The following is a 25398-nucleotide window of genomic DNA, read 5'->3' on the forward strand; positions in this document are numbered from 1 at the left end:
CTCGTTACCACGACCTTGTAATAATCGTCTCTGCTCACTAGGTGCGCTCCCAAGCGCTGCACTCTTGCCCTGGTAACTCACATTGACCCTCATCATTGCATTCGCGATAGATACACCTGCGCTCATACCAGAGTGGAGATAAGCTCCATACCTCACGCTGCCATAACTGATCACAATGCCTTCCCTCTTCCCAACAGCGAGTGCGCTCAGCGCCGCCTTCAACTCAGTATCGCCATACCAACTCGTCCAATCGCCACCCAAGAAGCGCTCACCCTACACAGCCCGCCAGGAACTCTATGGCGCCTGGAGCGTAGTCGAGGACGCCGAGAACAAAGCCCAACAGCTCAGCAATGCCGCAGCCAAAGAAGTCGAGAAAGCAAGCAAGACTGCTCAAGCTCAAGTCGGCAAGATCGAGCTGTACAGCGCGAAGTACTATGCCACGTACGCCTCGCCTCCCTCAAATAGACCAAAAAAAGGTATAGTTCGTGATATTCAAGCTGATATGACAAAAGCTGCACCTTCGGCGGCCTAATGGCCTGTGGCATTACCCACTGGGCCGTCACACCCCTGGATCTCGTCAAGTGTCGCCGCCAAGTAGACAGCAAACTCTACCGGGGCAACGTAGACGGCTGGCGTAAAATCATCGCCTCGGACGGCTGGCGAGGAATCTACACCGGCGGCTCCCCGACCTTCTTCGGGTACTCTATCCAAGGAGCGCTAAAGTATGGCGGGTACGAGTTCTTCAAGAAATTCTATTCCGATTTGGTCGGCGAGGAGAACGCGTATAAGTATAAGACGTATGTTTATCTGGCTGGTTCGGCATCGGCCGAGTTCTTCGCGGATATTGGGCTTTGTCCGCTTGAGGCCGTCAAGGTAAGGATGCAGACGAGTATGCCGCCGTTTGCTACGGGGACGTTGGATGGGATTAGGAAGGTTACGGCTGCGGAGGGGTTAGGGGGGTGAGTAGGCGCCACTCCTTTCTCATACTTCTGCACTAAGCAGGAATGCCAGCTGGCTAACGGGATGTGTCCAGCCTCTACAAAGGCTTGGTTCCCCTCTGGGGACGCCAGATTCCTTACACAATGATGAAGTTCGCCTCCTTCGAAACGATAGTCGAAATTATGTACCACCGCCTCCCCGGCAAGAAATCCGACTACTCCACCCTGGCCCAAACCGGCGTAGCGTTCTCCGGCGGCTACCTCGCTGGTATCTTATGCGCCATCGTCTCTCATCCAGCTGACGTGATGGTGAGTAAACTCAATACTAATCGTCTCAAGGGAGAAGGGTTTGGGGCCGCGGTGGGGAGGATATACAAGGATATTGGGTTTGGGGGTTTGTGGAATGGGTTACCCGTGCGCATTGTTATGATTGGGACGTTGACGGGTTTGCAGTGGTTGATTTATGATTCTTTCAAGTTGTTCATGGGTCTGCCGACGACGGGTGGGGCGCCGCCGCCGCAGGAGGCGAAGTGACGTGAGGGCGTGAATCGGCTTGAATTGTGACGAGAGGTTGTGAAGTATTTGATTTGTGAGTAGACCCATGTGAACGCTTCGGTGTCTGTTGATGTACTGCCCAAGCGCTGGTTGAGTGGCCTGATATCCGTGTTTGTATTTATGGGTAGTCACCATGCGACATAATCTCTTCGGCTCTCGGCGTCATATGACAACTCCACTACCTCATAATCTACTGCTAGCGCCGAGATCATACTGCCACGGCGGTTCTGCGTGCTCCAGCTGAACATGATTCATTGAAAAGTGGTAACTCTTTGCAGCGGGGAGACTCATCGCGCTTTCGGACCAGATAGATGGGACTTGTGAGGGCATCTGAGAGGTCGGCTCTGGCTTAGACAGCTGCTGTTAAGTGAAGCCGACGGCACAGCGCGATTAGCAAGATCTTCAAACTTCGGCCAAAGTCACTCAGTCAGGCTATAGCTCCCTTCATCTTTCGCTTAGGTCGAGAATATGCCGTCCTTTTTCTTCGCCCCAAGCTTCTCCAATCGGCCGTGGCGCGGAGGTAGATATCCATTGCTCGTGGCTCGGATGCTCGTGCGCCGTCTTTCGCCTTTGCCAATGTTCCCAAAAGCACAGGAGGATTCAAGTTGGGCGACTGCATGCTCTCGTGGTACTCGTTTGTAAGCTGACCGCGACTTTTTGCACAACCTAGCTTGTCCGTCACGAATTTGTTGTTGGAGGCGCGAAAAGTCGTGCGAAGCAGCGTTTGGACTCTTACGTGAGGCCTTGTGTTGGGAGATGACTGCCTGTTCGCCTTGAGGTACGTTCTTGTGGAAATGGTCGTAGACGTAATTCATTAGCCCCCACCGCGGTTCGAGTAATGACCATGCTTCCCATTGAGGACATGGTTGGAGCAGAGGTCGAAGCGGATGTCATCATTATCAACGCCAGAGCGCGCCAAGATGAGGGCGAAGCGCTCCCTTCCTGACGGGCCTCCAGGTTCTTCTTCTAGCATTGTACCTGTCGTGTGGTCGTGGCAAAGCCAGCAATCGGTGCAGGCAGTCGTGGAGTACGTGGAACTGTAGGTGAGCGCTCACTCGCAGCACGATGACGCCGGCCGTATCACTCACGTTTGCCTTTCCCTCAGCAGCGTGTAGACCCGTATTCGCACGGGTTCCGTCCAAGCTGTGTAGGAGGAGAGGTCCTAGTGAAGAGAATTCTTTGCCCTGGTGCGAGCGCTCAGTCGTGCTTCGTGAAGTGAGTGGCGGTCCGAGTACTTCCGGCCCACTCGTCGATAAGCAGTGAGAGGATTCTTCTCCAGAAGCAAGGCAGATGCCAAACTAACTGATGAAAAAGGGTATGTTCGCGTCGGCTGGAGGTAGTGCAATACCAGCGACACGGTGCCTCTAACATGGAGCAAGCCCCAGCGGCCAGAAGACGGGTGCCAAAAAGAAGGTTAATCGTAAAAGACCTCGATGAGGTCGTATTAGTGATTAAACTAATAAGAACAGATACTACACTTGATCTAAGCCAAAAGGCAAAGCTGTCAGATGTATTAGCAAGAATGTTCAACAATATGGGTAGGAAAGGGAAGACTTGCAGAGCTGAAAGAGAAAGAGGGAGGGAGAGGGAACTTTGAGAATTATTAGTATCTGCGTGTGGGTGGTCCGTGCAGTCGCCAAGCCCGGTCACTTCGGCAATCCACGAGTCATGTCTCGCTCAGAGACTTCACGGGCACTGGATTAGCCGGTAGCACCATCACGTCATCATTCGACTATCGTTCCATTCATAGAGTGAGCGGATCCAGTGGAGTCGTTGCAGCCAATGACATATTCCACGTGATCTCACGCTCTGTTCATGGCAACGTTTCTTACCACAAACCAGCCGCTATGATCACTGGAAATTGGAATGAACACAGACAGAAATGCTCTTCTCTCATAAACCAGCCACTATGATCACTGGAATAAACACAGACAGAAATGCTCTCTCTCATGCTATTAGATAGTAGATCGAACCTTATTCCCCGCTCAACCTACCACCTTAAGTAACACCCTGTAAGAATACTATAGTGCAGCAGCGCGTCACTAGCGCGCATTCACTTTACGCGTGTGCCTGAACATCACTTTACACCTGACAGCAACCATGGCAGAAAGTACACCAGCACCGGATCATCAGATACCGAGCCTCCCTGCATCGCCAGCTCCAAAACGCACAAAATACACCGAACCAGTTGCAAATCTGACCGTAGCTTGTGCGTTCTACAACCAAAACATCGAAGGCATTGGCTAATGTAAACAGCAATCTTGAACGACTCACAACCAACACCGACACCACAGAACATACCGGACCCCTTCACGACAATGGCAGGGACTACACAACCTCTTCTATCAATGCCACCTATGTCTTTTGAACCTGCGCCTCCAGCATTACAGGTCAAGCTACTAGCCGAGACAGCTAAGCCACCAACCCGAGGCTCTGCTTTTGCTGCTGGCTATGATGTTTATGCTTCCAAGGAGGCCGTCGTACCTGCCCGAGGTAAAGTGCTTGTCGATACCGACATCAGCATCGCTGTCCCGGCAGGCACATACGGCCGAGTGGCACCGAGAAGTGGACTGGCCAGCAAGCACAGCATTGATGTTGGTGCTGGGGTGATTGACGCAGATTATCGAGGACCGGTGAAGGTACTGCTCTTCAACTTATCGGAAAACGACTTCAAGGTGGCGGTAGGAGAGCGAGTGGCGCAGTTGATTATTGAGCGGATCTACACACCTGATGTTGTAGTTGTCGAGCAGCTCGAGGAGACGGTCCGCGGTGCTGGTGGGTTTGGTTCTACTGGTGGCTTCGGTGGTGTCCTGCCTGGCGTTGGCAATCTACCACAGCCATAATTTGACAGACGATATTACACGACAAAAGTTACACAGATATGTTGCATGAATTACGCTTCCTATACAGTCTCCTTCAACAAAGGATGATCCGACCAACCCATTGCTCTTGCCTGGATCTTCATACTCTCAAGCACTCTGGACTTGACATTCCTGTCTCTCACTTCCTGGCCAACAAACGCACCATGCGTGCTTTCAAAGTCGAAAGATGAGATAGCTCGCCACATCTTGTGGAGCTCCGCAGGGTTCAGCGGAATCATATTTGGTACTGCCCACATGAAGGCATATGAGGTCGTGCCCGGCAGGCGATCTATGTGATACATTGCGGACTAGTGAGTAGTCAGCATATGATCCTTCTGGAAAGGGAAGATTGACATACTGGCACCGTCACAAAAGTGTCTGCTATCAGCAACTTGGCCTCCCACAACAACACAAGACTACCAGGAAAATGACCACCAGTCTTGATTGCTGTCACACCAGGTATGATGTCCTGCGACGTGCTCGTGAGGAGCTTCCGACATCCCACACGATCCTCACGGTTCAACCACTCCTCGTCATCTTTCGCCATATATACCGGACACTCAAATGTCCCCGCCCAGTCCAGATGCGTACTGTAGTAGTGCGGATGGCTGATGACGATGCCTTTCAGCCCGCCTTTACTCTTTATGAAGTCCACTGTATCTTGATCGAGAAACGTGATGCAATCCCAGAGCACGTTACCCTCTTCAGTCTGTATCAGAATGCATCGCTGTCCAATCGCCACTTTTGGCTCTGTGACGATACTGTACATTCGGTCCTCATTGTTGCTTGTGCCTACTTGCTCCATGCGATTCTTGTACTTGCCCTTCATCTCGGCCAAGGATGTCCATGTCTGACCGCCTGGCGGTATGTACTGTCTTGGGTCCTGACATGTACCTCAGCATTATGTTGAAGAATCTCGAGATTATCGTGCCTACATCACATATCCTGCAATTCTTCAATGGCTCTCGCGCAGGCACATCGAATTGTGTACCGCATGCTACACAAATGAGAAGGTCCTCGGAGATCTGCAGTGTTTTTGCCATGCTGTAATCTCTGAGCAGGCTGATAGATTTATCCTTAGTGTCGTTGCCAGACGATGCCAAGAAGCTTGTTCGGCTCCCGGCTTGTCAACTGCGCTTCCTTCCACTTTGTCTTCGCACCAAACGCATCCTCCTGCGTAGCGTTCCTGACGTAGTGTCATCCTTCGAGCATCAAGACTGAATTTGAGCGGAGTTGTGCCAAGCAGCTACTCCACGGACGATGGGGCTCCGTCCTATTGATCGTCAGGTCACCCAAGTCCTTCGTCAAAGCAAGTCATGGTAGCACGGATTTTGATTGCGGCTTTGTACGGGAGTGCGAAGACCAAGGCTTTAGGAAATCACTACAGCATGCACGAGGCTCAGAGGTCTACGCTACGCTCGCAGGTGCCACCGTTGCATCCTCGCGGACCGCTATGGTCTCAAAGGCTCTCGGATTGGCCACAGAAGACTGCTCGTGACTTGTCTGTAACCTTGAGCCTTGAAGTAGTGTGATCCTTGGTGGTATTCAAGCGTGAAGTCAAAGCGCATGGTTCGGCTTGGGATCCGACTATATATCATGGCGGTATTGCCATAAGAAGAGAGCCAAATTGACACTAGAATACTGCCAACATCATGTCTGACGCCGCCTCACTCTACAGCGACTGCAGTATCGGCATTGGCCAGGCATTCCTACCCAACACCACAGCATCACCCATCTGCGGTGTCCGAAGCAACAAGAATGGGAGTATCTCTGCCATAGCATCCTCGTGCTGTCCCGGCGTTACGAATTACGGATGCTGGAGCTCCTGTCCTTATACCAATGGTATTCAGGACTTCATGCAGTGCTTGACCCGAAGCAATGCGACGAACAGCACCATCGACTCTGCATTCTGCTTTGGCAACATCACGAATCAAAACTTCACTGCCGAGTCGACATCTGGCGCACCTGGGCGCCGTACAGCGCCCACTTTCTCGGTGCTACTGCTTGCAGTAATCCTGGCAGCATTTTTCATCGCCCCATCTTCCGCCACAATCATACACTCTCTATCGGCTGGCCTAGAGAAACGAGCAGGTGACGATGGCTGCCAAGTCAATGTCCTCGGCAACTACACCACTCTCCGCAATACCCAACTCATATCGCCTCATTTCTCGTGCGAAGCGGATAGATGCCCCTTCACAATGAACATCGATACTGGAATGGATAAGAATAACCGGACAGTCAACGGCAGGTCTGCGGCAGGTCCAGAGTATAACGCTTTCTTTGGCGTCTTACAAAATGCCACGCAGCGCTCATTCCCAGCTCAGAGCTCGGTCGAGGCGCAGTATTCGTTCGTGGTCCCGGCGACATCAATGTTTGCTCTGGGCTGGACTGCCTATGCAGTGAGTGTGCATGAGATGATGCTCGAGTTCCTAGCTGACAAGACGACAGTGGTGCGCCAATGGTACTACGAGTGGCTGTGGAGGTGTGTTTGGTGATTCGAAGACGACTGCCCCGTTTCTGGCGTGCGGGCCTATGTTCACGACTGATGCTGAGGATCAGATACAAGGGACTATTATTCCTATTGTAGGTCTCGCTCTCCGTAAAGCTCTGGTTGATTTGCTGACTTGTTGTAGACATCGTCTTGAGTATTGCGGTAGTGATGGAATGGCAGGCAAGTCTGTATCATACGGGCGGCTTCATCTTGTTGGCAGAGAGATACGGGCAAGCGAAGCGGTTGCTGAGCGCGAGTATTATATAGCACCCGTGTCGGCTCTGAACATTCACCTGCTTGCCTTTGTGTGGAAAGACCTTTCAGTCTTAATATGCGCTCCTTCCGAATGTTTGGCCAGGCGAGGAAGAAGGGAGCATGCCGGATTGTAGAAGTGTCGGTCCCAATATCGAGACGGTTATGCCGTACATTATGTAGAACTATCAGGATCGGGGAATCCGCGCGCGCTAGCGTGCTTTCCTCTCCTGCCAATCAACAGTAGACAGTAGCAAGCTACAGTCACAACCTACGCAGCAATCTCCACGTGCAGAGCAAGACAAGCATGGCAGAGAACGTGCCGCCGTCTTCCACAGCCGCAGGCACTGCGACTGCAGACCAACCGGGTCGGCCATACTACGAGTCGCTACGCACGTCACTTCGTCAAACGCTGGAAAAGAAGCGGAAGCTCGACGAGCAGTTGGCTGCATTGGAGGATAACATCTTCAAAACCGAAGGCAACTACTTGGAAGAGACAGCCAACTCTGGTAATATCATACGCGGCTTCGATGGGTGGGTGAAAGGTGTGCAGGTCGGCGGCAGAGGTGGTGATGATAGACGGCGAGGCAGAGTGAGGGACGAGGACAGGATGTTCAGTCGCAGCTCTGTTAGCTGGATGAGGGTGAGTGGTATCTAGGGTGTGGGTTGCGTGAGTGATTGCGACTGACAATCTGGGAAGGCACAGGATGGTCCGGACTCCAATACACCTTCACATGCCGCGACACCTACTGCCAGCTTCCCACCACCACTATCGACACGCGGTAGTGAGGCTGGCGCGTCGGCCGCGACCACGAAAGCTGGCAATAAGAAGAAGCGTCCGACGGAAAAGGACGATGAGGAGGATGGCAAGGCTTCGAAACGCGGAAAGATCACGTATGCACGTGACTGAGGATTATGAGATACATTTTGCGAGCGTTCAAGCAAGGCGTTGGAGGTTGTGGGCAGTATCAGCCATGTCGTTTGTGGAAGGGGGCTGTCGGTCTTAAGTGTTCGCAAAGGGAATTTCCTTCATCGACCATCTCAGCACCACCTGCTTCCCCGGGTCATTGTTACCAGGCGACCGTACAAGAGAGAGGTCAAACAGTCTGCCTCGACACATCGCCAGCCCACATTCGAGACGCGCGATCCCGTGTGTCATTGTCGTCTGGTCTAGCGAGTGTTCCTGGCCCAACGGTTCTCATTTCGTGAGACATCGCCGTCTTTACAGTATAGCGCCTCTTCCCGTCCGCGGGTTTGGACACTATTAGACTGTCAGTGTATGCCAGAACGGGTATTGTGACACTCTCTCGCCGCGATCAGTATGCTCCGAAGCTCCTGCCAACTGGTATCCATTGTCTACATCTCACATACCAAGAATAACTCGCACTACCACAAAGGGCTGACAAAGCCGCATTGTGGTGATGTTTTGTAGTTGAACAATAGAGCATCCCGCCTCGCCCGATGCCTACCTAGCAGCGATTCTCGCATCGAGTCTACCAAACTTGACCAACAGACCATAACGACCTTAATACCTTACCAAGCCTCACTCTTAATCACAACATGCACTTCATATTCCTCATCTCCGCAGCATCGTACGCTGTGCTAGCCCTCACCTCAGTCCTCCCAGTGAGATCGCCCGGAAAGCACAATGTCATGGCCATGACATACTGCAACGAGGACTCGACGGGATGTAACACCATCCAGATGACACTGAACAAGTGCATGTCCTCCGACCCTGGTGCTGCTCTCATCTACTTGCCTCTCAACCATAAGTGTACTATGTGGAAGCAGACTGGATGTCCGAAGGACTCGAAGAACCAGGCTTCTGGTATCGGAGGCGCCTTCAATACCAGGACGAATCCTACGGCGCACGTTTATGGTATCGACTCGATTGGGAGTTTTCAGTGCAGTTAGGTGTGGACACTGCTCCTGGTGGGCTTGCATCATCACGACTCTTGCTTTTGGCGTCTGAGAGGTAAGTCTAAGGTAGGTAGGTGCATCAGTATCGTGCAGGCGATCTTCTCCAAAGTTTCCACATATCATGCGTGAAGTCAAATGCGTCGTTGTGTACGTTGTATGGATGGTGAACGCGTCCGATCAAAACAAGATAGTCAGCTTGGTATTTGGACTGGAGAATGAACACCTCGAGTCAGAGGCACCGGAAGACCAACTGTCGATTGATCGCTTGATGATCGCCACTTTATCGTGCACTCATGCTTGCCCAGAGACTGCTTCAGTCTGTCGTTTACCAATAGATCTCTTTGACCCCAGATCGGATGTGCCGACTACATGTAGTCAGCATGCAAAGCGCGTCGGTACAAAGTCCTGCAACGATCCTTCTGTCATATGCGAATGGTTATACGATCGTACTCGACAGCAGTATGAAGCGGATGATGGTGGAATTCTTGCCCAACCATGTCGTACACGTCAGGATATGCACAACCAAAAGCTTCACCAGCTTACAACGCCACACGTCCTCTGCTTCCAAAGGCTAATGCCGCCCATCCGCCAATCAAGCATAGACCTCCCACAGGAGTCACAGGTCCCATGAATCTGAACTGTGCCGGGTCAAGCACAAGCAGGTAAAGACTCCCAGAGAACATCGTGATGCCCTGAACATGCACCATCAGCTCTAGCCACACACGTCCGCTCACTTACCGACCAACCAAAGCACTTACCGCAGTAAACAATCCCTTCGCCCACACATTCTTCGGCGCGGCTTGTTCGGCAACGAGGAGGGCGACGGAGTGCATTAGTTGATATTGTGCTGCCGTATGCCAGTTCGCTAGACGTGCAGGGTTGTCGATGCGGCTTTTGAGTCCGTGGGCTCCGAAGGCACCGAGCATTACGCTTGATGCGCCGGAGAGGCAGCCGATGTACCAGAAAGTTGACATGGTGGTTGAGTCTGATGGTTTGTGGGGTTTGCGAGTGATGATGAGGGAATGGTAGTGATGGTTGTAGGCGAGGCAATGACTGGAGCGGAGGTCTTCCGCGCACACGAGACGGCTGTGAGTGGTACGATGAGAGAGGTCGTCAAGAAAACAGGGGCTTGTGTTGGTGTTGCAATGATTTGGTATCTGCAGAATTACGAGTTCTCATTCATGATGATTACATAGTGGACACTTCAACAAGCCCCTCATACCAGCCCCGCCATCTCTAAACCCAGGATCGATGCAGACCCGATGGTAAACATGCCGGCAAGCAAACACTACCAGCGTCAACTTCCTACTCTCCTCATCTTCCACACCACCTCGTTCAGCAGTAGTAACGGCAGCCTTCGCCTTCGCCTTACCCCTCTCCAGCCGTCGAGCTTCCTCCCCACCCCCCCGCTCAACAAGTTTCCGCGCCTTCTCAGCTTCTCGACTCCCCTCCTTCACAATCCAAGCATCCCAGACCGCTTCACCGACGCCTTGACCCCACGCCCTCCGCTTACACTGCTCACAGACTTGCGATCGGGGCCTCCAGCCTCTTTGGCGTAGATCGTGGACTTCCTTGATCTCGGCGAAGACGTCTGAGCCTAGGAGTTCGTTGGCCAGGCTCAAGACTCCTTGTTCGAAGGCGTAAGCGGAGAAGATATCGGAAAGGACTGCGCGGAGGTCGGCGAGGGAGGGAGCGGTGGTTGCGGCGCGCGTGAGGAAGGCACGGAGGACGCGGAGGAAACTGAGGTTGTCTTGTCGCGAGTTCGTGTTGCTGTCTGGTGCACGCTTTGCGCTCGATGTGGCGGTCGCCGATAAGAGCGCCGTGAAGGTCTGTTGAACGTTGTTGCGTAGGGATGCCACGATCTGATTGACATCGAGGACATCATGTCCCGAGGATGTCCTCTGGTCCTCGTACTGATTTGCCGCTGCACCAGCATTCTTCGTGACCTGCACGACTGCATCGACTAGATTCAGCCACAGATACTCGTCCAGATCAAGGTCGTCCTCCGATACATCCCAAGCAAGGTTCGTTCGAGGTCGTGGTCGGCGTTGTGTCGTTGCGGTCTGCCCTTGACATAACCAGATGCCGACTTTGGTGTACTTCTCAACAGCTTGAGTCAGATCGTCAGCAGCTTCGTACGTGGCACTCTCATCGGGTGCTTCAGCTGCAGTCGTAAGCAGGCTTGTCAGTGCCTGCTCGAGACTTTGTAAATGCGATACTAGGCGATCCATGGCGTCCCTTGCTCTGCCATCTTTACTCAAAAGTGACACAGCAGCATCTATTACGCCTGCTTCTTCCATCGCAGGCAGGATGTGATCGAGGTGTAGATTGCTTGTCGGTAGCGTGTCGATATAGCCAGCTACTCGCGTCGGGTTATGCAAGCACATAAGCTGTATGTATTGTTCGATGAAAGTCGATTTCTGCGCTTCAGGTGTTGGCAGCGTGGCAATGCTCGCGCGAGACTGCTGCAGCAGAGCAGGCTCAAGTATGGTCCTGAGGAATAAGAACTGCTGGTATGAGTCTTGCAAGGCATTAACAGTAGGCTCAAGAAGATCTGGAGCGGATGTGCAGAGTGTACGTGCAGCCTGCACGACATCGATATCGGCTAGATCCACAGCATGATCCAGTACGATGCGTTTGACCGCAGAAATCTGCTTCTGGCTAGCAGCAGTACTCGGGAGCAGACAATCCGCTATGCAACGAAAGACACCCTGTCTATCTTCCGGATCCACAAAGTACACCCCAAGCAGATCCGTGAACATCCGTTCCGTACGGTAAACCGTCTTGAGCACCCGAAAGAACCTCGCAGCCCGCAACAAACGCACAAGTCTTGAGACATCAGGCGGCTTATAGGCCGAGAGCAGGTACTCGATACTCAGCTGACAGTCCTCCCGTAGCTCATCCGTCGGCGGGTCACATAACCTCTGCAGCACTTGCGTGAGGAGTGAGCCGGACAGAACAAGCTGGCCGGGATATTTTGGCAGGCTTCGAGCAATGAACATGTCGAGATAGATTACCTGCTCGGGAGAGAAATCTTGTTGGCGCATGACGTCTAGCATAATGCTAATGATGTGTTGTCGAGTCATTGTGTAGCCGGCTCGCTTACTGGAGCCGTTCAGTATAAAGCCGTTGGTGGTGGAATCTTCGTCGAGGACGTTGAGGAAAGAGTCTTCGAAGGCTTCGTTCAGCATGCTGATGAAGTTCGCGGTATCGAACTTCAATAGTAGCACGAGATATGGGAATGCAGGCTCGTCCTCAGCAGTATCTGCAACACGGAATGTGCTTCGCGAGCCGGGTGGCCAAGGCATAGGCGTACCAGCAAAGACGTACTCGTACAAATCCGCCTTCACCCTCTCCGCCTCCGAATCATCAATTAGATCACCACCAGGGTATCGTCGACCAGTCAAAGCATACGCCAGGTACGGGAAAACCTTGCTCGCAGACTCATAGAAGGGATCATCTGATAGATCTTCGTCGTCATCACCTTGTCGTAGCATCTTGACTAGAGTCAGGAGGTCAATCAATGGTGTCACGAAGTCTCCTATGCCTTGCGTCCAGACGTAGATCAAAGCATCATAAAGACCATGTTGTCGGCAGAGCATCGTGATCTGATCGAGGTCGAAGGCTAAGGGGTCGAGTCTGCATAACAGTTCTTCGAGTCGGGCTGCTTGGTTCTCGGAGACAAAGTGCGAGACGATACTGTTGACGACTTCTGTCGGTAGGACCTTGACTTCGCCATCTAGCACGTATGGCTCTAGTGTCGTAACAAAAAGTTCGCTCTCGTCTGCATCGTCAAAGTTGTCGAAGCAATCATCGAAGAGGTAGTCTGTCTCTTGCATACCCATACACGCCCCGAAGCAGACTTCGGCCAGCTCCTGCAATCGACTCGATCGCTCTTCATCGTGTTGCGAGAAACTGTAGCTGAGTGATGCACTAATCATAGCTAGTAACCTTTCTCGCACGACTTCGTGCCTCGCTGCGTCATTCTCGGGCAGGCCAATCGTGACATTGTTCGCGCCGCCACTGTAGTATTCCGTTGCGAGGCGGATGGCGGCAATATGATCGCCGTTCTCCATGAGCGCCATGAGTCGATCCGCCCAATTTGAGAGTGTGCCAACCGTCAGGTCATTGAATCCAAGCAGGAAAACTCGCCCCTTGTAGGCACGGAAGCTCATGTAGAAGGCATCTGCTACAACCCCATGCAATGAAGGATCATCGCTGTCCACGCGCTCTACGATCGCTTGAAGCTGATCAGCGAATAGGTTCTGATGGTATAAATGGCGGTGCAGCAGATCAATGGAGTCCGTGACTTGAAGTGTATTGTCCTCTACAATGAGAAGCCGCTGGCTTACAGTCAGTACCCCCAGAACAGACCGGCCGAGCCATTGCACGGCGACGATAGCTTCGTCTGCGCGCCATCGGCTTCGCACATGGAACTCTAGACTCGGTGGCTTCGCCGGATCCGCATTTTCTTGCACGACCACTTCCAACACAATCAGGACATTTGACCAGCAGTACACGAGCTTCGTATCCGAGTTCTCCTTGTCTTTCTCCGCGTTAGATGCCTTGAGTTTGACGGCTGGGAACCATGCTAGGCAGCCACTCAAAGTGCCATGGGGTGTGATTTCTTTCGGTCGACTAGACTTGTGCTGAGTTTGTGCGATTGGTGTGGTTGAGACAATGACGAGTAGATATGGAGTCAGCAGAGCTGTCAGGCCCATGTTATCAGTAGATTGCTCGACGTTGCCCAGTGGGAGTGGCGAGAAGGCGAGGACTGAGCTCGGTTTCCGGTTGCGCTCAGCACTTTCGTTTGTAGTAGGATATCTGCCTAGTAGTCGTGTGCTCTTGATCGTCCTTGTCACTGGTCCCAAGCCGCGGGTGGCGAGGTGTGAGAACGCCATTCCTCCGGCATCAGCAGATACGAGTGCCGTATGTCGTGTTCCGAGGAAGCCTACATGAAGTACAGCACAGTCCGAGACGTGACCATCTGGGTGTTGCCGTTGACTCAGCTCGGCATGAGCTAATGGTGCAACCTGCAAAAAGGGTCTCGCAGGCCGACTGATCTCCCAAGTAAAGATTGACCCGTTCGCATGGCCCGCTACTATGGTAGAGTAGTCTGCAGAGATGGCAATGGATGTCACACTACCACATTCCGTTGCCTTGGTCCCTTGACCCACTATCAACTTCATGTTCTGATGGTAGTCGAAGCCGAGGATCAAGCCCTTGGACGTCCCTATGGCGATCAAAGCAGACACAGCAAGACATGTTGGTCGACCGAAGCTGCGTTTGCCGGATTCCGAGAAGGCTTGGCCAGTGATCTTGCGGAGCCTGTTCCAGCGTATCACTTCCCATGGAGCCTGCGGAGCCTCGTCACCTGACACTGAGCCATCCTGAGATGACAAAGCAGAGAAGTGCGATGCTAGTGATACCTGCCGTGAATGTGGCGTGAGGAAGGCAGGGGAAGAGGGCCGAGGTGAGGGAGAGGGAGAAGTTGAAAGCCTTGTCTCGAAGCGGCGCTCGAATGGCTGCAGTGCGCTGGAGGCGGTGCGCCCGATCGGCCTCCGTGGTGAATGTGAAGGAGATGTTACGCGGCCAGGCGAGGACAGAAGGGAGCCTTGTAGGGAGGGCGTATCGTCTGGTATGGAGCCGGAGTCTGCTGGGCTGGCCAGGGGACTCGCCGCTAGCGGTGTTGAAGGGCTTGGGTCGGGTCCCAAATCTGGTCCGAGATCAAGGTCCGGCGTCTCTACTCCTCCATCTACATCCTCTCGTAGTATCTGAGGCACGTCTTGCTCCAGCAATTCGTGCTCATCTAGTCCTCCAGTACCTGCTTCATCCATCGGATCGTCCCTTTCGTGGCCCTGCATGTCCCCAAAGATCACACTGCCGTCTTCGTCGTCGGTGTCATCCTCTTCCTCCTTCCGCCGCCGCTCCCGCTCATCCTCTGTACGGGTTGTCTCGTCTGCCTGCACGTCCTCATTGTCGCCTCCTTCCGCATCGCCTCGAGCAGGGGAGCTCATCGGTCACTATTCAGCGTCCACATTGCACTCTACTCCAGACGTAGAGGGTGTTGCACTTGTGGGCCGGCTCTATCGATGCTGCGCCGTGCCACGCGATATATCTAACGAATCACTCCGTCTTCCTGTTCCTGATGTTACTAATCGAGAGCTGTCAGACTCCTTCATCTACTTCCTCGAGACAACATTCATCCAGGGCTTGAGCAAGTCCAGTGAATAATGACGAAAGCAGCTACCTAATAAATATGCTATGCTGATGATGAAGCTCGAAGTCGCAAGCAGACGCTCCTCCGCGGCGCGGCCAAAGCTTCACCCACACATCCAACCTCAACCACCATCACCTACATATATACTCCGTCAGGACAACATACAACAGGCACAATAATGTCGGCCCTAGGACCAGATCTCCCACCACACCTCCTAGCCAAGAGGAAAAGAAAGCAAGAAGCCACTACCGAAGACAAGCCAGCCACAGCTTCCGGCGCAAGGCCATCATCTGATAATAATAACCAAGATGGTGGCGAGAAGCGACGAAAGGTCATAGGACCTGCTATGCCCCCTGCACCACTGAATGAGATACCGGACGCACCACCACCGACGACCTTCAATGATGTCGATGGCGAGGAAGAAGACGACGACGATGAGTTCGGACCCGCACTCCCCTCCCCCAACGCCACCACAACCACATCTTCACACCGCAAAGACCCAACCAAGAGTGATGATACCACTTCCTCCAACCCCCAAGAATTCTCAAAGCAACCCCAACGCGATGCCTGGATGACCATGCCACCCACCCAAGACGACCTAGCCGCCCGCATGGACCCCTCCAAACCCCGCGCCCGAGGTTTCAATACTGGAAAGGGAGCTAAAGGGCCTAATAGTGCCATGGGTACTGAGGATGGTAGTTCGGCGTGGAACGAGACTCCGGAGCAGAAGCGGAAGAGGTTAAGGGATGAGATGATGGGGGTGGTTGCCACTTCTACCTCGTCTGGCTCGGGCTCGGGCTCGCAAGCGATACCGGCAGCTGAAAGGAGTAAGAGGGCAACGGACCTAGATGAGGAGGCGAGGGAGCATATCGTACGTATTTCACTCTTTTCACTCACTCACTTCCATGTCAATTCTGTGTCCTCGTAATTTCCTTCATTGCTAATACCAACCACTCTTCTTCAGGCAAAGTCAAGAGGCCCATCCCTAATGTCCCGTCACGAAGCGACCAAAGGCCCCTCCGCCGAGCTCGAAGACGATCCCAGCAAACGTTCCTTCGACCGAGAAAAGGACATGGGCGCCGGTATGCGCATCGATGGGACGAAGCGCAAACAACTACTCAATCAAGCCTCGGGCTTCTCGTCAAAGTTTGCGGGGGGGAATTATTTGTAGGTAGGTAGATAGATAAGACATCCCATGGCCTTTTCCCATGAGGTCGGTTTTCGACTAGAGATGATCAAGTGAACGATATAGTACTCACGTGAGAGGGAAAGTCCTTCAGATGATGAAGATGCGGCGACAGCGATGCATGTATGACAGCAGGTTCAGATTTCAGGTTCATACCGACTACCCACTACTTCTAAGACTGCGCAATTCACTCTGAACACTGGACTTCCTAAATCCTGTATAGTTATATCCTCCCAAAAACTCCACGCTACCACAAGCAGGATATTGCCATGCCATGCTATGCCATGGGATTTTCACATCTCATCCCGCCTCGGCATCCTAACCTCCCAACTCCGCCCCGGCACCGGCCTCCCCAACCAAAATTCCCACAGCCGCTTCAATTCACTCAGCGCGATCCCGCCCAGTTTCCTCGGTAAGCCGAACCACGATTTCAATACAAAGACGTAAGCGCTCCACACGAGCGCGAGTTCTTGGGTGAAGATCTGGGTCAGGGTCTCCGGGTTTAGTTCGGGCTTGTCTGTGTCGTGGGAGGAGGAGGAGGAAGGAGGGAAATCGTCGAGTTCAATATCGTCCGAGATATTGGTTTGCACCACCTTCTGCGCCATCTCCACGCTCCCCCCCTCCAACTCCACCACCACCATCATCTCCCGGAAATGCTCAATCGCCTTCATAGCCCCACTGATCTTATCCAGGGTATTGATCAACGCCACCAGTTCCGTCCGACGTAGAAGCGGCTTCTCTTGATCCTCGTGACCGTTGCCGAACTCGAAGAGGACTTTCAACGCCGTCCCGAACCCGTTCGTCTGGACTTTGCCCCAGAGTCGGCATTTGTCGCAGCCTACGCAGTCCATTATCCGACTTACATTCCTGAAGCGGTTGCGGAAGTCTTCTTTCAGACTTAGACCGTCTGCTAAGCCGGGTTGGTCTTGGAACATGATGCTCTCGTCGAAGATTTGAGGGCCGGGCGGGATGTTGTCCGCGAGCTGCCGGATCATGTTTTTCGTCTTGGCGTCTTGCGCGCTGTCGCCCGTGCAGAAAGTGTAGTCTTGCACGTAGTCGCGTAGTTTACTCACGGCTCGCAAGACCAAGGCGTAGTTGAAGTAGAGGTTCGAGATGCGTTCCGGGTGGTTGTGGAGGCGGTCTTTGTAGCATTGGAGGTTCGGACCCCATTGGCCGGTTGTTTGGTTCAGGTAGTCGTGGCAGAGGTGGGTGGAGATTGCGGCGTGCATGCCGGAGATTACGCGGTAGAAGACGCGTTTTTCCAGGCATTCGTCTTCGAACTCTGGGGCGTTCTCTTCTGTGGTGCCGGATTTGGTTGCTCCTTGTCGGTCGTGGGCTTTCATTACCTGCTTGAAGTCTAGGGCGGCTTGTGCTTGGTTTTGGGATAGGCCTGGGGAGAGTGCGGATAGGCCAGGTAGGCCGACACTACGATCGCTGGTTGGTGGTCGGGAGAAGCAGTTCTCGCGATATATCGCCTCCCAGACTTGATGTGCTCCTTCGCCAGCATATCCAGTGAAACGTTCTGGATTGTCCGCCAAGCTGACATAGTCGCCCTTGCCCGCTGCGCCTTCATCATCCGGCACACAATAATCCCGCTCATCACACTCATCATCATACTCCACCACGCAACTCTCCCCAACACTCTCACCCAGCTGATCGAGAAGTGGTCTCTGCCTCTCCTTCTGTTGTTTCCGACCAGGATGCTTCGCCTTCGGTCCTTCGAGCTTACTCAATTCCTCCGCCCTCCATATCGCGGGCACATCCTCTTCATTCTCCACCGTCGTCACTGCACAGGCGATATTGCCACATGCGCCACTCTCATCACTCCAGAACGGACACTCTTTGTTATAGAGGTTGAGCCGGTAGTAGGAGAAGAAGTCGGTGTTGTTGGCGAGTTTGTGAACGTAGGGGTAGAGTCGGTTGTTCAGCTGGTCGAGATCGGCGTATGATGCACATGCGTCGGAGACTTTGGCACGAGGTTCGAGCTGGATGGTGTTATGAGGGGTCGGGATTGAAATTGGGTCGAGGTACTTACGGCGCAGACGTCTGGACTGCTTGCATGGGAGGGTGTGGAAGAGGCGGCGTGGGCAACGCAGTCATTGCTGAACAGTGCAAATACTGCCAGGTAGAATGCTCGTGCCGCTGTTGATCTTCGCATCGTCGTAGTTATGCTTTGAGTGAGGACGTTAGCGCTGTGTGATATAGCACACTCTAGCAGCACCATTCACTTACTACTGTCGTCAAATATGCCTCGAATGGCAGTTGTCGTTGTCGTCGTTATTGGTAATCGTATGCGGATAGATCAAAACAATGAACAATGAACGACGATAGCGAGGACGCTTGCAGGAGGGAGGCCAAGCGAATCAATCGTCGTCACCAATAACGAGAGTGGTTGTATGAAAAGAAAGAGGAGGACACAGATACAGACCGTGAGTAATCACTACATCTATTTCAAAGCCATTTGGCACGGCGATGATATACACTTCCCTTCCATATGCACAACTGGCACGTTCCTGGCTTGTGATTACCCGGCCTCGCCGCACAAAACGCCACCTGTGTGGCGCATGAAGTCTAGTCCTTTCCACCAGAATTTCCCACTTTGCCCTTTCACCCATCACATTATTACCTTAGATTACCGCAAGATCGCGAGTATAGAGCCGCAAGGAACCATCTACCGTTGCTATGCTATGACATTGTCCATCCCGTCCAGGTCGGGACATGATGCCGTTGTGAAGGAGAGAGAGAGAGAGAGTAGACGGCAGACATCCCTCAAGATGTCCTGTCCTGAATGAAAGGTACGTCGAACTCTTCTCCTTCATGCTTGACTTACAACAACACAACACACACTTGTATAACATGATGAGATTTACCTTTCTTGCTTAATAGGAAGAGCCGTAAAAGGAATAGGGAAATGCTGGTATCGACAATTGCCTGCATTTATCCTGTCGCTGCTTAGAATTTGGGTTTCTGATAGTACAATAACGATAACTACCACTGCACACGCACATGATGGTCTTGGACACAGATGGTCGGAGTACAGGGCTAATGGGAATATTACAGGTAGAATCATGAACCTCCCAAAATCATGTACATGATCAAGCACCACGACCGAAGGGCAGACCTCTCGAAATCTCCAGGCTACGATGCTGAATCTGCTCGACCTTCTTACCTGATCTATGTTGAACCTGACAATGCTGAACCACTCCACTAATGAACATAGACATGCTTGGGTATTGCTGCTACTTAGGCTTCGCAGCCTGTTGCCACTCTCTTCCTCTTCCCACGGCCATCCGCCATGGATTTACGCTTCGTCGCGTCAGCCCACCGTGAAACAAGCGGCAGGCCTGTCAGCCTACGGTAGGTAGCTTAGGTATCTCTCATCCCACTTCCTCACGAACATCCCACCCCATCGCGTCACTCAACCAATTTCGTCGGCACATGCCAATCAATGCTTACTTCCATGCGTCGCCTCATCAATCGTCCGCTTCTGCTCCTCCTCGGCCTTCATCTCGCGCACTTTAGCCAGCACGACCTGTACAGAATCACACACACATTAGCACGACACTCTACCCAGATCTCCGACTTTCACGATTTTGTACCCACCTCTCGGAAAATAGCAGTCTTGGCCAATTTAGACAAACTCCGCTTCCGCGGTATCTCCCCTGCTCCCGGCGGTTTCAGCCCACCTCCACTCCCACCACCCACACTCCCCGCATGCGCCACCACGGCCTCCTGAGCAGCTTTTTGCGCATTCGCCGGTATATCTGCCTGGTTCGGCACCCCTTCCTCCTCATCCTCCTGCATCCTCAACGCCTCGATGCGATTCGCCAACTTCACGAGTTCCACGCCTCGCCGCAGTTTCGCTCGGGCCATGTATGCTTTGATCTCCGGTAGCAAGTTGTGATCGGTCGCTCCTACCCCACTGATCCATGGATCCTTCAACGCCTGGGCGCTCGTGGCTCGGTCTTTCGCGTCGGGTTTGAGTAGGGTCATGATGAAGGCTTTTGCTTGCTGCGACACATCTTTCCAGTATCGTTCGTGGAAGACTACGCGGCCGTGTTTCGTCTCGTCGATTAGGTCGGCAAGGGATTCGGAGCGGAAAGGGGAGTACCCGCACAGGAGGGTGTAGGTTATTACTCCCATCGACCACATGTCCACTGGATAGCTATGGCCCCGTTTGAGCATGACTTCTGGTGCGGCATAGCCGAATGATCCCGCCATAGTTTTCAGTACTCCATCTGGTGTATCCAAATGTTTCGCGATTCCGAAATCAGCTAGCACGAGATCTGAGTCGGCGGCGCGGGTGAGGTAGAGCAAATTCTCGGGTTTGAGGTCCCGATGCACGATATGATTCCGATGCAGATAATCCACGGCTTCTAGCACCTGCCGGATCGTCTGCGAAGCATCTTTCTCCGTAAACTTGCCCTTTTCACAGATCCGATCGAAGAGTTCCCCGCCCGTCGCCAGTTGCGTCACGATGTAGTATTTATCCCGGCTCTCGAACCAGTCGACAAAGCGCACGATGTGTTTGTGGTGGAGGCGCTGCAGCATCTCCAGCTCGTCGTAGACCATCTGGTCGTTACCCTTGACGTTCTTTTTGAGGATGATCTTCACGGCGACTTTGCCCGTGGGTGAGTCGGCTTCTTTTACTATGCCGTAGGTTCCTGCGCCGAGGGTGCGGCCCATGTGGTATTTGGATTTGCGGTCGTAGGATTCCGGTTGGCCTTGGAGTTTGTTGAGCATGTTTGTTACTGTTGTTGGATCTATTAGCTGGGCTCCTGCGTTGCTGTGACGGAGTTGGGGGAGATATACGAGGCATCTTGGTTATACTATTGGGCAGCCTCGAGGCCGCCTGTGATTATGTTGCTGCCCCAGCGATCTCAAGCTTGCGCCTATCGTTCGTAGATCTGTCCCCGAGGTGTCTATTGATCGGGCAAAGAATGTCGAAACACAGGAAGACAGCAAGTGAGCAATGGCAGGCAGGTAGGCAGGTTGCGAGTATGTAGGGTATCATGCAAAGGAAGTACGGCGGTCAGTCAGTCAATCAGATATCTCTCGTTCAGGAGCTGTGAGGCTGAGGGGATTGTTTTTGGTGGTGAGCTTGGAGCCAGGTTGTTGCGTTGCGTTGCTGCGCCCCCGCCACAAGCGCGACCTTGCTGCCCCTCGTCGGTCGATCTTTCCATGGCGATGCAAGCAACATATGTTTCATACCAACGAACGGGAGGAGCTGCGTTGTCCTGTATAGCACTCTTGACATGAGCGTATCGGTCTAGCTATCTCTATCATTCACCTTCTTTGGGAGCAGATCAGTCACGTGCACCAGTACTTTACCTTCGATATTCGATGACCGCTCTGAGAATAATATACCCCACGCAAGCAGGAGACACGTGAGAGAAGGCTGCATGTGAAAGGTAGTGAATACAGCTTTGAGCCTTCCACGCATATAAATCCTGCCACATACCGATAACAATCACCTGAGACACTCCTACACAAGCACGTACAGCCGAAACACGTACAACCCACTTCTACGACCACTGCGCATATATCACAACTTGCGGCCTCGCAGCATAGCTTCATCGATCCCCACACCAGCGGCACACCCATACTTTTCGATCGACGAGCCGTAGTGCTAGGCAACACCTGTTACAATAGTACCCGTGCCTCAGATCGCAGACCAGGCCTCACCATACACTTCTCTTCCTACTCCAACATGGCGGGCATGAGTGGGAAGCGGCTACAGAAGGAGTTGGCCAAGGTGAGCACACCATCGACTACATCATTGCAACACAGGAACTCGCACATTGTATATACTAACACTTCTTCAACAACAGATCCAAGGCGTCCTCCCCCCGGGCATCACCCTCGTCTCCGCCCCGGACCTCCAAACCTGGCACATGGACCTCCGCATCCTCGACAACCCCCTCTACCCACCCCACGACCACTACCGCCTCAAATTCTCCTTTTCCAAAAACTACCCCATCGAGGCCCCCGAGGTCGTCTTCCTACGTCTCACAACCGATCCACGGCGGGACATTCCAATCCATCCTCATATTTACAGCAATGGCATTATTTGCTTGGATTTGCTCGATGCCCAGGGTTGGAGCCCCGTGCATAATGTCGAGAGTATTTGTATAAGTATTCAGAGTATGTTGGCGAGTAATACCAAGGATGAGCGGCCGCCGGGAGATGCGGAGTTTGTGAGGAGTAATCGCGCCAGGCCGAGGGATATCAACTTTTTGTATCATGATCCTTCGGTGTGATTTGGTGGTGGGATGGACTGGGAAGGAGGATGGGATGGTGGACTGGGATCAGAGGTCAGGGGGGTGTGTGCTTTTGCATGCTGCGTTTAGCATGGTGTCTGGGTTGTTTCAACATGAATGGCTTGAGTCTGGGCAATTGGGTTGGTGGTTCGACGGCGTTTGTGGTGGCAGGCATGTCAACCTCATCAGTAGCGATCGGGCATGAGTGAGCCAGACCTACATTCGAATCCATTGACGGTGGCATGCGACTCCGCAATCCTACATCATTTCTAGGTCATCAGGAATCGGGAGGTGTTGAAGTATAGCACTTGGCAGATTTACATCGAGCCGCTTCTATGAGTTTGTGGCATCATATGGCATGGCATGCAAGCGACCGGAGACATTATGCTATGTGGCTTGTGAGCTGTTCACTTTGCAGCTGCTGTGCTGCTGGACCTCTCTTGCAGCTGCTGCGATTGATGAGCTCTATCGTTCTGCGGAGTAGCTTCGCGAGACGTCATCAGTTGTGCCGATATCGTTATGCTTCCAGATGTACGTACATATGCGTCTCCCTCAGAGGCACCTCACCTTGATATCGTTTTACCTCCTCTCCCGATCTAGCTTATCATCTATTCCTGAGGACTGTTTCCCGCCAAGATGCAGCTAATCCGCTCATGTCACAAACCGGACACGGCGTCCAAGCAGCCCACTGAGACATTCACGGGCACCGTACATATGGTGAGACGCTCCAGCCCAACAGCCAAAACTAAAAGCAAAGACCCGCGCGACTCACGCAGAATTCATGGATACGTGTAGGACCCCATCTTCACAGCCTCAGACTGCATGGGAAACAATGTCTGCTTCACCCCCGGCGCCCGCACCTTCTGGCATTCTCATGAACGCGGTCAAATCCTGACCGTCACGTTGGGGTATGGACTTGTGTGTTCGGAGGGCCAGGCTCCGCGCAGGTTGCAGGTGGGCGATATGGTGCATGTTCCGGCTGGGGAGAAGCATTGGCATGGCGGGACGAGGGAGACTTGTATGGCGCACACTGCTATATCGCTGGGAAGTGAGTATGCGGAGAGTGCTGGGAGGTGCTGTTTGGATGTTTGCTAATGTTCTGGTGGCGGTAGAGACGACGTGGTTGCAGGAGGTTAGACAGGAGGAGTATGAGGAGGCGCATCAGAGTGCTACGTAATGATCTGTTTGTGAATAGTCTACGTCGATGTCCGTCATCTGGCCTCACCCAACACAGATTCCAGACTTCTTGACCAGAAAAGACGAAAGCATGGGTAACATGTGATGACTGGGATAGCGTCGATGGCGGCCGGTGACGATAGCAGCCCTCCCATCCGTTACGCCATACCATCGATAAAATAGCACAAAGACTAGTTGTCGCGCCAGTCGGTATCGGACATGCTCAACAGACTATGCCGGGAGATGTCGGCGAAACTTCGACATCGACATATCTTATCGGAGCTGTCGGCAGATAAGTAGTAAAGTCAACGGATGAATGACAATGTCAGTAGACTATATCAAATGATTGGACGCATCTTGCCAAAAATGTAGCCTTGTGCTGACAAACAGCATTGGAGTCAACAGACAGCATCGAAGTCGACAGACGCGGTTGATAGAGGATGGCGAAGGTGACGGAGGCATCGACAGGCTATTAGCGTGGTCGCCAGACTATGTCGAAGTAATAGACAGATTCTCGAGGAGGTCGATAGACTGCAGCAAAGCGACTGGCAGGTTGTCGCAATGTTCGAAACGCTGGGTCGAAGTGGGCGACAGGTAATGTCGACATCTTTGGCAGACCATATCATGGTGTACTATGACCGACTTTGTCGAGGTTATTGTTTCGTACACCTTCACGGGGCTACTGTTCTGAGAATCTCGTACTAGACAGTGTAGCTTTTTGTGAATTAGCGCCAGGTTGACGACCGCTTATCGACCGGATAACCCTTGATGGACGTAATTGAGGAGCGGACGATGAAGATAACAGCGATACAGGCAATCTTAATGGGGTTTAGAAGCCGTTCCTGCCTCAAAATTCAGGCCTCAATACTTGGTCTACACACGACCGCTTTCCTCACTTGAGGCATCATCAAACCGTTCCACTATCAAATGATCGTCTATCTGACATCTCGATCGACTTGCAACTTCCAACACGAATAAAGCAAAATATCGTCCTGGAGAGGAGCCGACACCGTAAGCTCACCTGTGTATATTCTGCTTCGCTCGTACGATCTTCTGAGCCTCAACACACCGCCAAGTCTTCAGCGCTTCGGACATCGCGACCTGTTCCCTTCCGCGTGCATTGCTCGAGAGCGCTCACAGTGGCACGGAGTGCTTCCAAGTATGCAAGTATTGGTGAGGACTTATCTGACGTCGAGCGAATTGGGCCCACGGATCTGCAGTAGTCAATGGCTTCGACCGTGCCTCGTTCATCAGCAAGTGGATCGGACGATAGCAGGAGAAGAGAGACACAGGAGGGACCCTGCCCTTTGGAGGCTGTTGTGTCTTCAGTATGCGATGCTTTGACTTGCCACGCTGCATGGTGGTAATGGTACATGGGAAGGTCGAGTCACGATACGTGCGAGCCCTGCTTGGATACCGTTTCTCTACGTGCTACCCATGCTTGAGTACCCTGTGGCCACACCTCACATCGACACAAATGCCAACGACTGCAAAGCTGCGGGAGGAATGTCGGAATTGTGAACGACGATGTTTTCTGGT

General features: G+C 52.9%; 10 protein-coding genes across 10 annotated transcripts; 5 read left to right on the forward strand and 5 right to left on the reverse strand.

Moving 5' to 3' along the window:
* Window positions 1-175: 175 nt before the first annotated feature.
* PIC2_2 (Cu/Pi carrier) lies at window positions 176-1472 on the forward strand (the record flags this gene model as incomplete). Its single annotated transcript, XM_064843442.1, has 4 exons — window positions 176-441; window positions 513-959; window positions 1034-1247; window positions 1278-1472. The coding sequence occupies 4 exons, from the start codon at window positions 176-178 to the stop codon at window positions 1470-1472; spliced, it is 1122 nt and encodes a 373-aa protein (XP_064688965.1).
* A 2923-nt stretch (window positions 1473-4395) lies between these two features.
* LTS14_010767 (uncharacterized protein) lies at window positions 4396-5183 on the reverse strand (the record flags this gene model as incomplete). The annotated part of the gene is made up of 2 exons (XM_064843443.1): window positions 4396-4662; window positions 4713-5183. The coding sequence occupies 2 exons, from the start codon at window positions 5181-5183 to the stop codon at window positions 4396-4398; spliced, it is 738 nt and encodes a 245-aa protein (XP_064688966.1).
* An 823-nt stretch (window positions 5184-6006) lies between these two features.
* LTS14_010768 (uncharacterized protein) lies at window positions 6007-6999 on the forward strand (the record flags this gene model as incomplete). The annotated part of the gene is made up of 3 exons (XM_064843444.1): window positions 6007-6753; window positions 6803-6937; window positions 6988-6999. 3 exons carry the CDS (start codon window positions 6007-6009, stop codon window positions 6997-6999), a joined length of 894 nt encoding a protein of 297 aa, XP_064688967.1.
* Window positions 7000-7404: 405 nt separating this feature from the next.
* On the forward strand, window positions 7405-8007 carry LTS14_010769 (uncharacterized protein; the record flags this gene model as incomplete). The annotated part of the gene is made up of 2 exons (XM_064843445.1): window positions 7405-7740; window positions 7798-8007. The coding sequence occupies 2 exons, from the start codon at window positions 7405-7407 to the stop codon at window positions 8005-8007; spliced, it is 546 nt and encodes a 181-aa protein (XP_064688968.1).
* Window positions 8008-9556: 1549 nt separating this feature from the next.
* Window positions 9557-9991, reverse strand: LTS14_010770 (uncharacterized protein; the record flags this gene model as incomplete). The annotated part of the gene is made up of 2 exons (XM_064843446.1): window positions 9557-9709; window positions 9776-9991. 2 exons carry the CDS (start codon window positions 9989-9991, stop codon window positions 9557-9559), a joined length of 369 nt encoding a protein of 122 aa, XP_064688969.1.
* Window positions 9992-10192: 201 nt separating this feature from the next.
* On the reverse strand, window positions 10193-15034 carry VPS8 (Vacuolar protein sorting-associated protein 8; the record flags this gene model as incomplete). Its single annotated transcript, XM_064843447.1, has 1 exon — window positions 10193-15034. One exon carries the CDS (start codon window positions 15032-15034, stop codon window positions 10193-10195), a length of 4842 nt encoding a protein of 1613 aa, XP_064688970.1.
* Window positions 15035-15415: 381 nt separating this feature from the next.
* Window positions 15416-16408, forward strand: LTS14_010772 (uncharacterized protein; the record flags this gene model as incomplete). The annotated part of the gene is made up of 2 exons (XM_064843448.1): window positions 15416-16108; window positions 16202-16408. 2 exons carry the CDS (start codon window positions 15416-15418, stop codon window positions 16406-16408), a joined length of 900 nt encoding a protein of 299 aa, XP_064688971.1.
* A 308-nt stretch (window positions 16409-16716) lies between these two features.
* On the reverse strand, window positions 16717-18581 carry ERO1 (endoplasmic oxidoreductin-1; the record flags this gene model as incomplete). Its single annotated transcript, XM_064843449.1, has 2 exons — window positions 16717-18408; window positions 18459-18581. 2 exons carry the CDS (start codon window positions 18579-18581, stop codon window positions 16717-16719), a joined length of 1815 nt encoding a protein of 604 aa, XP_064688972.1.
* Window positions 18582-19868: 1287 nt separating this feature from the next.
* Window positions 19869-21166, reverse strand: CMK2 (Calmodulin-dependent protein kinase cmk2; the record flags this gene model as incomplete). The annotated part of the gene is made up of 2 exons (XM_064843450.1): window positions 19869-19955; window positions 20027-21166. The coding sequence occupies 2 exons, from the start codon at window positions 21164-21166 to the stop codon at window positions 19869-19871; spliced, it is 1227 nt and encodes a 408-aa protein (XP_064688973.1).
* Window positions 21167-22133: 967 nt separating this feature from the next.
* LTS14_010775 (uncharacterized protein) lies at window positions 22134-22683 on the forward strand (the record flags this gene model as incomplete). Its single annotated transcript, XM_064843451.1, has 2 exons — window positions 22134-22178; window positions 22255-22683. The coding sequence occupies 2 exons, from the start codon at window positions 22134-22136 to the stop codon at window positions 22681-22683; spliced, it is 474 nt and encodes a 157-aa protein (XP_064688974.1).
* Between the last annotated feature and the right edge of the window lie 2715 nt (window positions 22684-25398).

The sequence above is a fragment of the Recurvomyces mirabilis genome (assembly GCF_035927965.1).
Source record: "Recurvomyces mirabilis strain CCFEE 5264 chromosome Unknown scaffold_50, whole genome shotgun sequence".
Lineage (NCBI taxonomy): Eukaryota > Fungi > Ascomycota > Dothideomycetes > Mycosphaerellales > Teratosphaeriaceae > Recurvomyces > Recurvomyces mirabilis.